Source organism: Ovis aries, chromosome 18 (assembly GCF_016772045.2).
Source record: "Ovis aries strain OAR_USU_Benz2616 breed Rambouillet chromosome 18, ARS-UI_Ramb_v3.0, whole genome shotgun sequence".
NCBI classification, from domain to species: domain Eukaryota; kingdom Metazoa; phylum Chordata; class Mammalia; order Artiodactyla; family Bovidae; genus Ovis; species Ovis aries.
This window is the reverse complement of record NC_056071.1, coordinates 21,198,493-21,214,102: the sequence shown is the minus strand read 5'-3', so window position 1 is coordinate 21,214,102 and position 15,610 is coordinate 21,198,493. Positions and strand designations below refer to the sequence as shown.

Here is a 15,610-nt window from a genome sequence, read left to right as displayed (position 1 = left end):
CACTACTTAACATTGATGAGTGATACAATATAATCATGCTATTCAAGTAATTACATTCAAATAGTTTTCTGTTTAGGTCTCATAGTTATTAGATGTGTAGAACTTAATAGCTGAGATCGGCCATACATGGAGGTACCCACCTTATGAAATAATTGTAAATATGAGACTAATATTTTTAAACACCTGAATCCCATCAAGGTTACTGCAGGGTAAGAGGGGACTGAAAAGTGACTGATTATAAGCAAGACTATAGTCTAATCAAATGTGTTACTATTTATGAAGAGAAAATTTGACAAAAGGTAAACTAGAGAGCAACGATTTGGCACTGTTTTCCCACATAGTTGAGAGAGAGACATTTATTCTGGGAGACTTAAATAACTAAGACGCCTTTGGGATAAGGTAGACATAGTTTATCGGCATCAACAATGGTACTTGTATAACCCTCAGGCTTACTTACTGTACTTTACTCTTATTTAAATATGAATGAAAAATAGAGAAATTAAAGGACTGATACTAAATATGAGTTTCATAACTTAACTGGAGACAGTCATGAAAATCCTTAAGCAAATCATCAGCCTCAATCCAGCTTTTGTTGGACTTAATCCAGTTGATTCAGTCATCTTCCGTGAAGAAACAAGGCAACATTAACATGTGAAAGGAGAGAACTCATATAGTACAGAGTGCTGCTAGTGCTTTTATCTTATCCAAAGCACTGCTTTTAAGTGCTCACACCCTGTGCTTTCTGGCTCGTTAATATTAAAATAACCTACACTTATCAACTATTTTACTTTATTTTTTAAACTTTTTATTTTGTATTGGGGTAGAGCCAATTAACAGTGTTGTGATGGTTTTAGAGGAACAGTGAAGGGACTCAGCGATACACATCCATGTACCCTTTCCCCCCACCAACTCCCCTCCCATCCAGGCTGCAACACCACATTGAGCGGAGTTCCCTGTGCCGCACAGTCTGCTCTTGTTGGTTGAGGGATTTGGGGTGGCATGTACACACTGCTGTGTTTAAAGTGGATAACCATCAATTGTTTTACTTTAGGTAATTGTGAAAAGAAGAAAAACTTGGAAGGAACAGAATTACATTCAGTTGAGAAATCTTCATGTGTTGAGCTCATCGAAGATGATTATGACATAGATTTTGTCCCACCTTCTCCAGAAGAAGGAATGACTTCTACCTCTTCGTCCTCTTTAAAATGCTCTAGGTAAAACAGTTCTATTAACTAATAAACATTGTTTCTGAGATAGCTAAAATAATTTTAGTTGTGTAATGTCACCTCAGAATTGACTAATTTCATGCTCCTGCAGTTTGTTTTGTATTCAAATGAACACATCAAGAAATTCCGATTTATATACATTTTATTTAATTGTTGGCATTCTAAAACTACATAGTCCAATTATCATTAATTACATGGCACCTCCAAATGGTTTTATGTAGTTGGTCTCGATACATGGAATGTAGCCCTAAAGATACTGATTTCCTAGACCTGAAATGACCCCAAACTAACACCTTTGCAAAGTGACTTTTACTAAGTAAAGTGTCTTTTCTTCTTCTTTAAAAAATTTTTCTTAATCCAAATATTAATAGAATTGACCATTGGTATTTGTTAGTCACTGAATTTTGATAAATTTGTGACATGATTGTGATTAATTGGTGCTGTTACGGGAAAATAGAGAATCCACATAGTTCATTAACAGCTTAAAATACTAATAGTCATTGTTACCGCCATACTCCAGCCTAAATCCACTCAGTTGAGAGGATTTTGATGAGAAACAAATCCCTCTAGTACATCACCTGAAGGAAGGAAGGCAGACAGGAAGGAGGTGTTTATCTACATAAGCTGGTTTCTCTGGGTTTTTGTTTTAACAGGTGGGTTGAGACATTTACAGAGGTGGGAGAGGGTGAAGCGTGATTGCTATTTGACAACAAAACAGAAAAACTCCAAAAGTTCCCCTTTTTCATCTCCCCCATAAAAATGCAGACAGAGTTGTGGGGAAAAAATTCAGCAAGAGTTCACATAGCATTATTCAACAGCATTCTTATTTCTCAAATGGGCTAAGATCCAGTGTAGGGTTATTTCAGGTGTGTATTGCACAGATAACATTGTAGCCACTCTAACAGGATATTGACTGATAGTCTTATAGTCCAACAAACCAAGCATTTTCTCTACCCACATTAAGTTTCGTCATTTTTATTTTACTCTTTAGTTGCAGCATAGCTGGTTTGCGATACTGTGGTAGTTTCAGGCGCACAGCATAGTGATTTAGGGTTTGTACTTCTCTTTTTCTGGTTGTACTCCATTATAGATTGTTACAAGATATTGAATATAATGCTCTGTGCCATACAGTAAATCCTTGTACCTTGTCTATTTTGTATATGAAAGTGAAAGTGTTAGTTGCTCAGTCATGTCCAATTCTTTGAGACCCCATGTACTGTAACTTGCCAGGCTTCTCTGTCCATGGAATTTTCCAGGCAAGAATAGTGGAGTGGATAGCCGTTCTCTTCAGGGGATCTTCCCAGCCCGGGGGTGGAATCGAGGTCTCCTGAGCTGCAGGCAGCTTCTGTGTGAGCTGCCAGGGAAGCCCAGTCTGTGTTCGCACCGCACACTCCTGACTCGTTCCTCCCCCTCCCTGTCCACGTCGGTGTGTTCCTTCTCTATACCTGTGTGTGATGTTTACATTGCCGTAATCAACATGTTGCTTTTAGTTTTCAATCTGCTTTTCTTTTGACATTATTTTTAAAACGTTTTCCATATTGTCACATAGTCATTATTTTTATTCCTCTTAATGGCTGCATGATTTATTGAGTTGTCGTACCACAATTTAGTATACTTTACCTAGATCTTCAGCAGTTGGAACTGCAACCTTGTATACATATTTGTATATATTATAAAACTAAAAGAGGATTTTCACAAATTTTTTATGTGCAGTACACACTTTGTTATACACATTTTGTTATATGTTATTACATTTTAAAGTGCTGATTGTGACTTCCAAACTTACTTCAGAGATGTAATGGTTAGAAAATATATAACAAAAAGGAGAATGTGTTTTTGTATCTCCTGTATTCCTAAACCTCTTTAGCTGGCCCTCAAAATCCTCTCTCTGCAGACCCCAAATTATCTTTACAGCTTTATCTCCAGTTATGTTCTTATGGTAACCCTAAGCTCTATTGCCTAATGAATCTCTATCCTTCATAAGCGTTAGCTTTCTTTGGATTGCCATAGTATCCTCTCTTTAACACTTATTTAATACTAATTTATTTTGTTACTTTAAAGTATTTTTTATATCCAGCCAGAATTACCATGTTTATGTGTGTTAATATCAGGGCCAAAAGATGGCAAACTTTGAGGGCCAGCTAGGGCTTCCCAGGTGGATCAGTTGGTAAAAGATTCACCTGCAGTGCAGGAGATGAGGGTTCAATCCCTGGACCGAGAAGGAATGGCACCTGCTCCAGTATTTTTGCCGGGGAAGTTCCCTGGACAGAGGAGCCTGGTGGGCTGCAGTCCATGGAGTCACGAAAGAGTCGGACACGACTTAGCGACTGAACCGCCACCCACGCTAGAGATGCAGAGACATGAGATGCAAAGGCATGTTTCTCTTTTCTGTTGCGTAGTGTCTAACCAGGTATGGAAAGTACTAGAGGGAGAAGGATGCATTTGGTCTGGGCTGTACTCTGATCAGTTTAATGTGTTTTCAATTTGTAGTATGTGGAAGGATCTTGACACCTCTGACAAAAAGGATGGTCTTAGCACATCAGACTTGTCAAAACTCAAGGAAATGGCCACACAGCAGCCTAATCGAGAAACCAGCACAAGCTGTGAAGGTACAAAAGTATTTTAGACATACCACATGTTGTAGCTGCTTACTTTTGAAAACAAAGTAAGGTTGTATTCTTAGCCTGTGACTGTATAGCATAAGATGATGAATCTGTAGTTTCTTTTGATCTAGTAGTGAATTATCCGTAATAACCAACTACCAGCATTTGCTCAAATAACTCCGAAACTCAGAAACTTGTTTTCTCACCAGATGACTCTCTAACATGTTTTTAGAGTAGAAGAGGAATTTTTTTCTCATACTGCACCAAAATTTTGCCTTCCTGTAGCTTTAATCTTTGTGAGATAAATGTGAAGTGCCTAGAGCTAAATATTAGATCTTATATCTCTTTTTTTATAGGTACTGATTTCTAGACCATCCTCCAAGTTCTCTGGGTTTGGTATTCACTTAAAGTTTAATACTTTTTGTTTGCTTGATTTATTTCTAATTCATTTTTAAATTTTCTATTGAATATCTAGTATAAATAATCCAATAGCACCTAAAGGCTTTGAAAAACTGCTGTGTCTCCTTCCCACTCCTGATTTCTGTCTCCCAAAGGCTTTTTCCGACTAGAAATTTGTTTCCTTCTAGTCTGAATGGAGGAGCCTGGTAGGCTGCAGTCCATGGGGTCGCTAGGAGTTGGACACAACTGAGCGACTTCATTTTCACTTTTCACTTTCATGCATTGGAGAAGGAAATGGCAACCCACTCCAGTGTTCTTGTCTGGAGAATCCAGGGATGGGGGAGCCTGGTGGGCTGCCATCTGTGGGGTCGCACAGAGTCGGACACGACTGAAGTGACTTAGCAGCAGCAGTCTGAATTTTTCCTGGTATTATTCCTTTTTGTTTTCTTCTTTTTGTTTCCTCTTTTCTCTTTCACTCTTCCTGGAACTTCAGCTTTTGGATCATTAGACCTCCATTAATTAACTTTTCTGTTTTTTTAATCTCTTGCTTTTTTTGCTTTCTGAGAGATGTCCTTGGTTTTTAAATTAACTCTTGCATGGAATTTTTCATTCTTATCAGATTAATTTCCAACAGCTGTAACCTATGAGTATTTCTGTAATGTTTTCTATTCTTATTTGATGGGTACTGTACTTAGGGGGTGTGTGAATGTGTGTTTGAGAGTTGCTGAACTTATGGTGTGTGTGTGTGTTTGCACACATACATGTGTAGTGATCTCTTGGTATGGTTCCTGATTCCTCTGAATTTTTGTTTCTTTTCATCTCTGAATTTATTGTCAAAGATGCTCCTGAAATACCAGATGTAGGCACTCTTCTAAGTGCCTTACAATATTAATTAATCAGTTTAATCCTCACAGTGATCCTTTAAGATAGTGTCTGTTATCCCATTTTACAAATGAGGAAACCAAGGCACAAGGTACCAGAGGGCTAAATAATTACTCACGGTCGTAGAGCAGCAGAGCTGGGACTTGAGCCCAGCAGTCCTGAGGCTCTTGACTCTGCACTGGCAGCCACTGCACCGTGCTGCTCCTGCATCGTCAGGTTTCACTGGGGAAATGGTTGGCTAAGACGAGAGCAAGGACAGGGCCCTACACAGTGTCCTTAGCGGCCTCCCTCTCAGCTGACAGCAGTCTATTCATCACCACCTCGTGTTCATCTTGTTACACATCTGCCTTCAGACTGTGTTTCTCTCCTTTGTCCCTGGGGATCCGAAAGACTCGCTCAGTTGACTCCAGAATTTGAAAGTCTGAGGCAGCAAGAGGAAAAAGGGGGGCCACTGGCTCTAGGCAATGCTGACCTTGTGTGCAAGTCTCCCTCTTCCCACTCCTGGCTGGTGACTGTGCCAAAGTAGTTCAGCCTCTTTGGACCTCAGTTTTTGTTCCTTCTGTTAAATGAGAATAGTATCTGCCTTGCCTGGTTGTTGTCAGGATTCAAGGTAAAGTGCCCCTTGCACTGCAGGCCTTCAGTAAATGGGGGCTTTTGTTATCTGCCAGTCTACTGATCCTTTCAAAAACAGAACCACGTTGAGATGGCTGTTGTATTTTTATGAACTCTTGCGAACTCTGTGATTGTTTCCTCTTTTTCTTAGAGCTCACAAAGCAGCCATTTGATAACATGTTCTAGAATTTTGCCTTGAACTAACTTTAAGAACACCAGCCTGTAGCTTTTGGCATCCCTTTAGAATTTTTTTGAAAATTAGAACAATGTTTGACTGTCTTCACTCTCCCTTCAACTCTCCTATTAACTAGACGCCTCATGTATTAGTGAGACTTTCTTTTGCAGGTTTCCTTTGTACTCTGAGGTGTAATCTGTCTAGACAAAGAGACTTGAGCTCCTTTCCAATAACTGTATCTCTGAGCCTGTCTTGGTTTCATTTCCTTTGGACTGCTGTTTATCCTCCTCTTTCCAATCCAATGCCCGTTCTCCTTCCAGAGAAGACAGATGTCGAACAGGAGCCCAGTGAGTGCACTTGTACCACTTCATCCTTCAGGACCCTGTTTATGTCCGTCGCTAGTGAAAGTCCTCACTCGCAAGGCGTTTCCACATGGACATGCGGGTCCCCTCATTGGGGTCGTGTCCACACCCCGTGCTCATCTGTCCTCGCTTCCTCTCCTTAGACCCTTCAGCTGGCTCCCTCGCTCAGTAATTTCCCAGCAACCGCCTCCACTTCTCTGATTGTCTCTGAGAATACTGTTGCCTCTGTGGCTGCCTAAACTGTTTATTTCACCTGAACACCTTAGGCCCCAGGGGATGGTAGGCATGTTTCTTGCTACCCATTGCTCCCCTAACCCATTTTTTTTTCCTTTGCTTCATCTAAAGCCACCCCTCCTCTGACATCTATTTCTTGGTTATACAGCTGAAATGTCAAAGTGTGGAGCGGGCTGGCTGGATTCACATGTCCGTATGGGTGTTAGCAGGAATTTCTCTCTCTCACACCTGCCTCTCACATCTCCCCATCTCAGTCTTCCGTTTCCCTCCATCTCTGCTTTCTGCTTTCCCTTCCGTTGGCCTTATTTTCAAGCTTGTATTTTCCCTCAGGGTGGCAGAGTTGGCCACCTACAGCCAGTCCAGCTTGTTGAAGAGAGAGGTCCTCTTTTCCAGTCAGTCAAAAAACTCTCAGATCTAATTCTCACGGAACTGTCTCACGTCACATGCCCCCTGAGGAGTTAGGGGTGGGGGTGGAGGGTGGGAGTGGTCTCCAAAAGGAAAGTGTAAGTGCCATGCTGTTAGGAAGCTCTGGCTGGCAGGCAGACGAGAGCAACACGTGGCGTTCTTACCTGTCCAAACTGTATGATGTACTCTGTGTGGGCATGGTGAGATTTACATCTGAAAAAAATAGTTAAAAAAAAAAATCATAAAACTTTTCTATCTTACTGCAACCTTGGTTACCTTATAATAAGAATTAGCAGGAAATGAAACGATAACAATTTTGAGCTCTCATGATACAGATTAGAGCCAGTCTGATTTCAGAGGCAGATAACGGGAGAATATTATTGTTCAGAATCCTGTTTTTAAGCTACTTCAGGTGTTAGATGCAAGGCTTTCAAGATTTTAAGTCTTTTTCTGTTGTCGGTGAAAAATATTCATAGCATAATTACTTTACAGCTAGACAGACAAGTTTGCAGCAGCAGCTTATCCATGTGATGGACCGAATCTGTAAATTAGTTGATGCTGTTCCTGATGATGAGCTGAGAGCTTTGGATTGTGGGGACGAGCTGCTCCAGCAGCGGGACATAAGGTATCTTGACTTCTCTCATTCTGATCTGATTGCGTTTCCACCGACATTGTAAGTGTCAAACATACAGGGCAAGATTGCCAGGCATTCTGCCCCACAAATTGTGTAGCATACTTATCACTGTCATTTTTTTTCTTTTAATTCTATGTTTGGAATATAGTTGATTTACAATGTTATATTAGTTTCCGGTATACCAAAAAAATGACTTAGTTTTACATATACATATATCTATTCTTTTTCAGATTCTTTTCCCAAACATGTTATTACAGGGCTTCCCAGGTGGCCCTAGTGGTAAAGAACCTGCTTGCCAGTGCAGGAGATGTAAGAGACACGGGTTCAATCCCTGGGTCGGGAAGATCCCCTGCAGGAAGAAATGGCAGCCCACTCCAGTATTCTTGCCTGGAAAATGCCATGGACAGAGGAGCCTACTGGACTACAGTCCATGGGTTCTCAGAAAGTCAGACATGCCTGAGCAACTGAGCACACACATGTTTTACAGAGTATTGAGTAGAGTTCCCTGTGCTCTGCATTATGTCTTAAATTAATTTACTTTTCAAACAGTTCCTTTAGCATTTATATTCAGATTTTTAAGGTTGGAAATATTTTGCCAGTTTGGCATGAAAACTAAATATAAACTTGTGTGTACCCTACCATTGCCAGCCTGTTGTTTAGTTGCTAAGTAATGTTTGAATCTTTGCAACCCCATGGACTGTAGCCCACCAGGCTCCTCTGTCCATGGGATTCTCCAGGCAAGAATACTGGAGGAAGTTACCACTTCCTCCTCCAGGGGATCTTCCCCACCCAGGGATTGCACTTGTATCTCTTGCATTGGCAGGCGGATTCTTTATCACTGAGCTACCAGGAAAGCCCACAGCATTGCCAACTACTCGTCGTTAACTTGGCATCCTGTGTTCTCTCTTCAGAAGGAAACTCCTAGCTGAAGCGGCTTTTGATCCCATTGATGCCAGTGTTCTTAGTTCCATGTGGGGATGTAGGCCTGATCCTCTAGAGAGCCCTCTGGGGGACTCGGCCTCTGCTTCCTTACCTTACGCATTTCCGAAGGGTGATTCCTGTCCTGCAGGGAATGCTGTGAAGGAATTCACTCTTCCACACCTCCCCTCAAATTCCATGTCCACCCGGGAACGTTTACTGACTCCTCTCCTAGGAAAGACGGGAGTCTCAGCCACCACGAAGAGTCCCTTTGAAAGACCGCTATTCAGTTCCCATTTACAGAAGTCCTTTGTAAGTAGCAACTGGGCTGAAACACCGAGGGCAGAGAAAAGAAATGAAAGCCCTAATTTCCCAAGAAATGTTCTCACAAGCACGGCTGTGAAAGATCAGAATAAATATACCACCTCCGTAAATGACTTGGAAAGAGAGCTCCAGGCTGCTTGCGAGATTGACAATTTTGACATAGATGACTTTGACGATGATGATGATGACTGGGAAAATCTGATGCAAAATTTAGCAGCCAGCAAATCTTCCACAGCTGCCTACCCACCCATTAAGGAAGGTCGACCAGTTAAATCAGTGTCAGAAAGACCCTCTTCCGCCAAGACAGACTGCCTTCCAGGGGCGTCTACCACTCAGAATAAAAACTTCTCAGAATCAATTCCGAATTACCCTGGTAAGTTTACAATAAATGGAATGCTTATATTTTCTCTGACAACAAAACTGTCCAAAATAGGAATTGTACAAGAGAAACCATAGCAAATCATCATTGCCTGAGAATGACATTGTTTCTATGCAGATTTCTGCTGATAATATGAATTACAAATCACAATTTCAGAAGCAAGTTGCTCTTTTGTCTGGGTACCAGCTGTAGTTTTATAAAATGTGTAATTATAACCTATTGTAGTAAAGCTCTTAAAGTCATTACAAATGTGCTTTGCCTTTAACATTTTTTAGTCCCTAAAACAATAAAGCTCATGAGGGCCAAGTTTTTAACAATTTGGGGGATGGATAAAAAGCAAAGCTAAATTTATGTGTTAAAAATGTCATTGTGTGTATTTTTAGAATCCTGGATTGATAAGAAATGATGTTTATAAAGCAGTGGAACAGGTTTTATGTCAAAATACTAAAATTTACGGCAACCTAAGAAGCCAGAAATTTCTTAAGTCAGTCAAATTATTTTTTTGGTCTAGGATCATTTTAATCGACTCAGCAAATATTTCCTGAGTGGCCACCATGTGCTATGCTCAGGTCCTAGTGATAGATGGATAACGAAGAGTTCCTATCTGCTTGGAGCTCACAGTTTAGTGGGAGAACATTTTGGAATAGTGAAATTAGCCATTGTAAAGGCTGCAGAGAAAAGCCAAAATTAATTTTGAAACCTTACATTAACCTTATAAAGTTATCAAAAGGTGGGTTTTTTTAAGTTTATATGTGTATGGTTTTGTAAAGTGCATTCCTCCCTATTTTTGCCATTGATGACTTAATCCCACAGAGGTTGTTCTTACAGCTATGCTGTTGACCTTTAAAATAACCATTAATGGATTTATTTCTGTCATGTTTAAGTGTGTCATGCTTGGTGTTCGCAGTTATCTTTGAGACGGTTGAGGGCTGGGGTGAGAGGAACTGCCAGAGCTGGAGTGAGCACTTTTCGTCCTCTGTGGGCACCCACCCAGAGTTGCAACAGTGAGGGGGCAGAGGCGAGTGACATGATGGAGGGAGATTCATAGGGAGCTAGGATGACTCTGAGCTTTCAGACCCGGTGGCTGAGAAAGCTGTGACACCGTGAACAGAAAGAGAAGTCAGGAGGCAGAGGCAGATTTGGAGCAGAGCTGAGGAGGGCTATTTTAAGGCTTGCTGAGCTTCAAGTGTTGGGAAGTCATTCAGGCGGAAGTATCTTGCAGACAGTTGGAGGTGCGTGCAGCCCTGGGACTTAGGAGGGCGTCAGTCTAGTCTTGAGAAAGAGATCTGGGCATTCTGTGCACATCAGCGATGTTTAAGGTCAAAGGACTAGGAAAATTCCAAAAAGAATGTCTACTGAGCCCAGTCCCAAGTGTCAGAGACTCCCAAATTTCAGGGACAGGTGGAGGAAATGGAGCCAGGAAAAGGAAGTTAAGTGAGTAGAAAACCCAGGACTGTCTTCTTTTTTTAAAAATATGTATGTGTGTATTTGACTGTTCCGGGTCTTAGTACCACATGCAAACTCTTAGTTGAGGCATGTGGGATCTAGTTCCCTGACCAGGTATAGAACCCCGAGCCCCTGCATTGGGAGCACAGGGTCTTAGCCACTGGAACACCAGGGAAGTCCCCCCATGATTGTCTTGAAGTTCAAAAGAGAAGGAGGAGAGAATATATAGGAGGGGTAGGTGCTGTAAAAAAAAAAATCAAGGAAAGATTTGAACTTGTCCCTTAGGAAGTCTCTGGTGGCCTTGACACTGGGCAGCAAGGAAACCCTGATCAACAGGTAAAGAAGGGTGTGCTGTAGCAGATCGTACACCAGCGATTCTGCAGGGCAACGGGTTAGAATGCTAAAGCTTACTGGTTACAATAATGCCCTGATTTCTCTTAACATTGATTATTTTCTTAGACAAGATGGAGCAGAATTTAGCATCCAGAAATCCGAAACATGAGCGTTTCCAGAGTCTTAATTTTCCTCATACAAAAGAAATGATGAAGATTTTTCATAAGAAATTTGGCCTGCATAATTTTAGAACTAATCAGCTAGAGGCGATCAATGCTGCACTGCTTGGTGAAGACTGTTTTATTTTAATGCCCACTGGTATGTATTTTTAGATATGAATTGGCAGGAATCCATTGGCAGATGTTAAATGAAAGCCCTTTAATAGAAATAAAAAGAACACCTACACCATATTTCTATCATTTAGGGGCCTCTAACCCTCCCATGCCACAGTTGGGAAAGTATATTACTTCATATCCTCTGTTCTGGTTGTTGACATGATAATATTTATTGCCCTTTAAGATCCTCACCTCAAAGCTCATTGTGTGGAACTGATCGAGGATTTTCCTTTGGGAATTTTTCTTTTTTTCTAGTCTAAATTAGCCTGGAACAGGAACAAAAAAATTACTGTCAGAGACCACAACCACTTCTGGCAGTTTATTTGGCACAACCTCGTGTGGCCTGGTGGTTGAAATCATTGGCTCTGGAGTGATGCCCTGGGCTCAAAGCACAGCTCTGCCGCTTATTAACGGCGTGGCCGTGAGCAAGGCTCCCCCAAACCCAGGCTCCTCGTTTGTGCAGTGGGAATAATACCAAAGCAACCACTTCACAGAGTGTCATGAGGATTAAGTGAAAAGCCTGGAACATAGTTCTTTCTTGTTTTCAGTTTTGAAGAGATTCAAGACTTTTCATTGTGTTGTTAAAGTGTATAACAGCTATTGAGTGATTTACAGTCATCCAAGTAAGAATATTAAATCAGCCATTAGGATAAGAAGCAGGGGAACATTGTAAATCACCTATGCTTCAATTAAAGAAAAGAAAGCAAGTCGCAATGTGGGACGTTGGGGTTTCATTACTTACGTCTAGTCTTCCCTCTGCCTCTACTTGCCTTTGTTGTGACCTCCAGCAATCAGTTGTCGCCATCGTCATTAAATAGCGTTGACTGGGCATCTGAATTTTCTCAAACTGATCTTACATTTTAGATAGTGTTGGTTTGTTTAGTCAGCAGCTTTCCATACTTTATTAACTTGCCGTTCAGTGTGTGTCTTCTGTTTTGACTCCAGTTTGGCACTGCAAAACTAAAGCTGGAGAGGGAGGGCCCTGGCATTCTCCTTGCCCAGCAATCTGAGGCACTGGCAGTTTAGTGGTGGAATTCTCACCCTCCTCATCCAGCAGTTTCATTCAAGGCTTTCCAAGACCCTCTAGGGTTTCGAGGGGGCATTTTTCAGGGTATCCTTCTCAAGTAGACTTTTAAAGTATTTCTGATGCATTTAAGTTTCCTGCCCTGATTCTTGCTTTTGCTATCATGTATACCTATATAAGATTGTCCTAAAGATAATTTTTATGCATTTAAGTTGCCCACATACTTTGGCTCATTCAAATATGGTGTATTTTGGCACCGTGGAGAATATCACTTGGTGTCTTATTAGTTAATTACTTAAAATTTTATATGTCATTTGCATTGTACATTTTGCTTTCATGCTCTCAACATAGAACTTGACGGATTTTTTTTTTTTTTTTTGTCATTTCCTTTAGGAGGTGGTAAAAGCCTGTGTTACCAGCTCCCTGCTTGTGTTTCTCCTGGGGTCACTATTGTCATCTCTCCCTTGAGATCACTTATAGTAGATCAAGTCCAAAAGCTGACTTCCTTGGATGTAAGTTAAAACACTACCAATTATAATAAAAACACTAAGAATAGCATAACTTAAAAATAGTTATATTTTAGTACTCTGGGTAACCTTTTTTATTAAATAGTTAATGAACTATCAGACTAAAGCACAGCAGTTTTTTAGGTTGTTACATTTAAGTACAAGTCTTTGGAAATTCTGGTACAGATGACTTTCTAGAGTTCAATCTGGTTTTACTCTGGAAGAACACATTTTAGTATGAACCTTTAACCTGTATTGCTGCTGTAAATTTGTTTTTTCTAATATGGAAGAATTTCTTTTTATACTACTGTCAGGTCAGCTTAGTTCTCACTCCTTTAATATCTTAAAATGCACACACATGTGCATGCCCACACACGTATGTCCTTTTTCCTCCTGGCTGAGGTTAAGAAAAGTTTATGAATGCAGTCTATTAAACCTTACATACTACGATCAAACAGAACTCTTCTCGGGGTTATGAACCATCACCCCTCAACAAGACCACTGCTTCGATTTTTCTTCCCAAAGATGTCTCAGTACAGAGATGGTAGCCATTGTTCAGCCGTTCATGAGGCTGTGGTCCTTTCAGTGTCGTTGTGCATTAAAACCCGAAAGACGCATTTACATGAAAAAATAATATGGCCGTACATTAGAACTGGAATCTCTTAGATGATGAATTCACATTTATCTTCCTTACAAATCTGAAGAGCTAAGAAAGTAAAGAAACAGGGGAAAAGAAAAGGAAATAAACAGCGGGAAGACTATTTGACTTACGGTTAACAAGGGTTTTAAAAAAATAAGTACTGATTATTATGTTGAGATTCTCTTCTCCTTTGACAGGTTTGATATGTGACTTATAAAATATTTATAAAACCTAAAGATAAATGTAAGCTTGAGTCAGATTAATGTGTAAAATTTAAATTGTTTACTACTTTTATGCTTAGATCCCAGCTACATATCTGACAGGTGATAAGACGGACTCAGAAGCTACAAGTATTTACCTCCAGTTATCAAAAAAAGACCCAATTATAAAACTTCTGTATGTTACTCCAGAGAAGGTTTGTATTTCTATCATTATTTTAAAATATGATATTACAACTATTTTAGAAAAACAACCCGTTCTCCTTACCAAGTGAGGAAATACTGAGTCTTTCCCTCCCATGTTTCTCTGCTTTACTTCTCACATAGGATATTACACATTAGTCATCAAAGGTACAGAGGTCTTTGCTTCCATCAAGTGGTCCTCTGGGACACCAGCTAGGGGTCCTACAGTTTACCTCAATTCTGACACTACCTACCCAGAGACAGTGTCAGACCCCACAGGTTAAGGGCTCAGTCCCTCGAGATCACCACCCTGCTCCAGGCGCCAAGCCACAGGTTACCCACAACTTCCGTCTGCCTTAGCTGCAAATCTGAGGTTCCTGCGACCTCCTCCTGCTTGAATTCAGTGACTTACAAGAGCAGCTCAGAGAACTCAGGGCCTTCAGATAAACAGCTAGATGAAGAGGTATGTGAGGCAGGTCCTAAGCACAGGAGCTTCTGTCCCTGTGGAGGGGTGTGTCAGCCCCCAAGCACGTGGATGTGTCTGCCAACCTAGAACTTCTCTGAACCCTGTACTTTTGGAATTTTATGGAGGCTTCCTCACATAGGTATGATCAATTATAGTCTCCATTTCTACACTGACTCCCTTCTCTGGAGGATGGGAGTAGGACTCCCAGGCTTTTAGACCTGGCATAGTCTTTCTAGTGACCAGTTCCCACCCAGGAGCCCAACCAGAGTTGCCTCAATAGGACCAAAGGGGCTCCCAGTGCTCTTGTTGTTTAGTCGCTAAGTCGTGTCCAACTCCTTATGACCCCATGCACTGTAGCCCGCCAGGCTCCTCTGTCCATAGCATTTCCCAGGCAAGAGTGCTGGAGTGGGCTGCTGTTCCCTCCTCCAGGGTATCTTCCTGACCGGAATCGAACCCCTGTCTCCTGAACTGTAGACGGATTCTTTACCACTGAGCCACCAGGGGGGCCCCAGTGCTCTAACCACTTAAGAATTTACAAGGGTTTCAGGAACCCTATTCCAGGAACTGGGAGCAGGGACCAGTATATTTTTTTCTGTTACCTCATTAAAGCCCACTAAAATACATACATTTTAAAATTTTTGACGTAATTTCTGATGCGTTTAGTTTAAGAAGTCCTCTATAACTTTCATTGAGAAACCCACATGGTAACATTTCATTGTAACTGCTCTATCATTCTTTCTCTGTTTTTCCCTTAAATATTTCAGAGTAAGTTGCAGACATGATATCCTTTCAACCCTAAATACTTCATTGCATGTCCTATAAACAAGGAATTCTCAGTACAGTTAACAAAATTGGAAAATATTAATTGCTACAATACTGCTACTTTATGAAACTTTATTCTAATTTCATTAGTTATCCCAATAATATCCTTTATAGCAAAAGAACTTCCTAGATTATCCATTTTCTTCATGTCTCTTTAAACAATTTCTGTCTTTCATGATCTTGAAAAGATCTTGGTTGAGTGATCTTGAAAGGATCTTGGTTGAGTGAAAACCAGTTGTTTTGTGGACTGTCACACAATTTGATTTTGTTTCCTCTTGATTAGATTTGCATTGTTCATTTGGGGGGGAATATCGCAGAAGTGGTGATATGTTCTCAGTGCAGCCTATCAGGAGGCATTTGATGTCAATTCATTCTATTATTGGTATTGTTAACTTCGATCATTTGGTTAATATGCTGTCTGCCAGATTTCTCCACTGTAAAATTACATTTTTTGTTGTTAATTTTTCATTACAAGAATAAATGT

The 15,610-nt window shown here is 40.7% G+C and overlaps 1 protein-coding gene across 4 annotated transcripts in view; it reads left to right on the top strand.

The window, feature by feature from the left end:
• BLM (BLM RecQ like helicase) overlaps window positions 1–15,610 on the top strand; it is an 89,897-nt gene that overhangs the window by 29,509 nt on the left and 44,778 nt on the right. For all 4 annotated transcript variants that reach the window (XM_004017761.6, XM_042235103.2, XM_060401657.1 and 1 more), the window contains exons 4-10: window positions 1,052–1,214; window positions 3,717–3,835; window positions 7,391–7,523; window positions 8,444–9,147; window positions 11,059–11,250; window positions 12,685–12,803; window positions 13,739–13,852. In XM_004017761.6, the coding sequence (XP_004017810.3) occupies window positions 1,052–1,214; window positions 3,717–3,835; window positions 7,391–7,523; window positions 8,444–9,147; window positions 11,059–11,250; window positions 12,685–12,803; window positions 13,739–13,852 (1,544 nt within the window). The remainder of the gene's footprint in view (window positions 1–1,051; window positions 1,215–3,716; window positions 3,836–7,390; window positions 7,524–8,443; window positions 9,148–11,058; window positions 11,251–12,684; window positions 12,804–13,738; window positions 13,853–15,610) is intronic.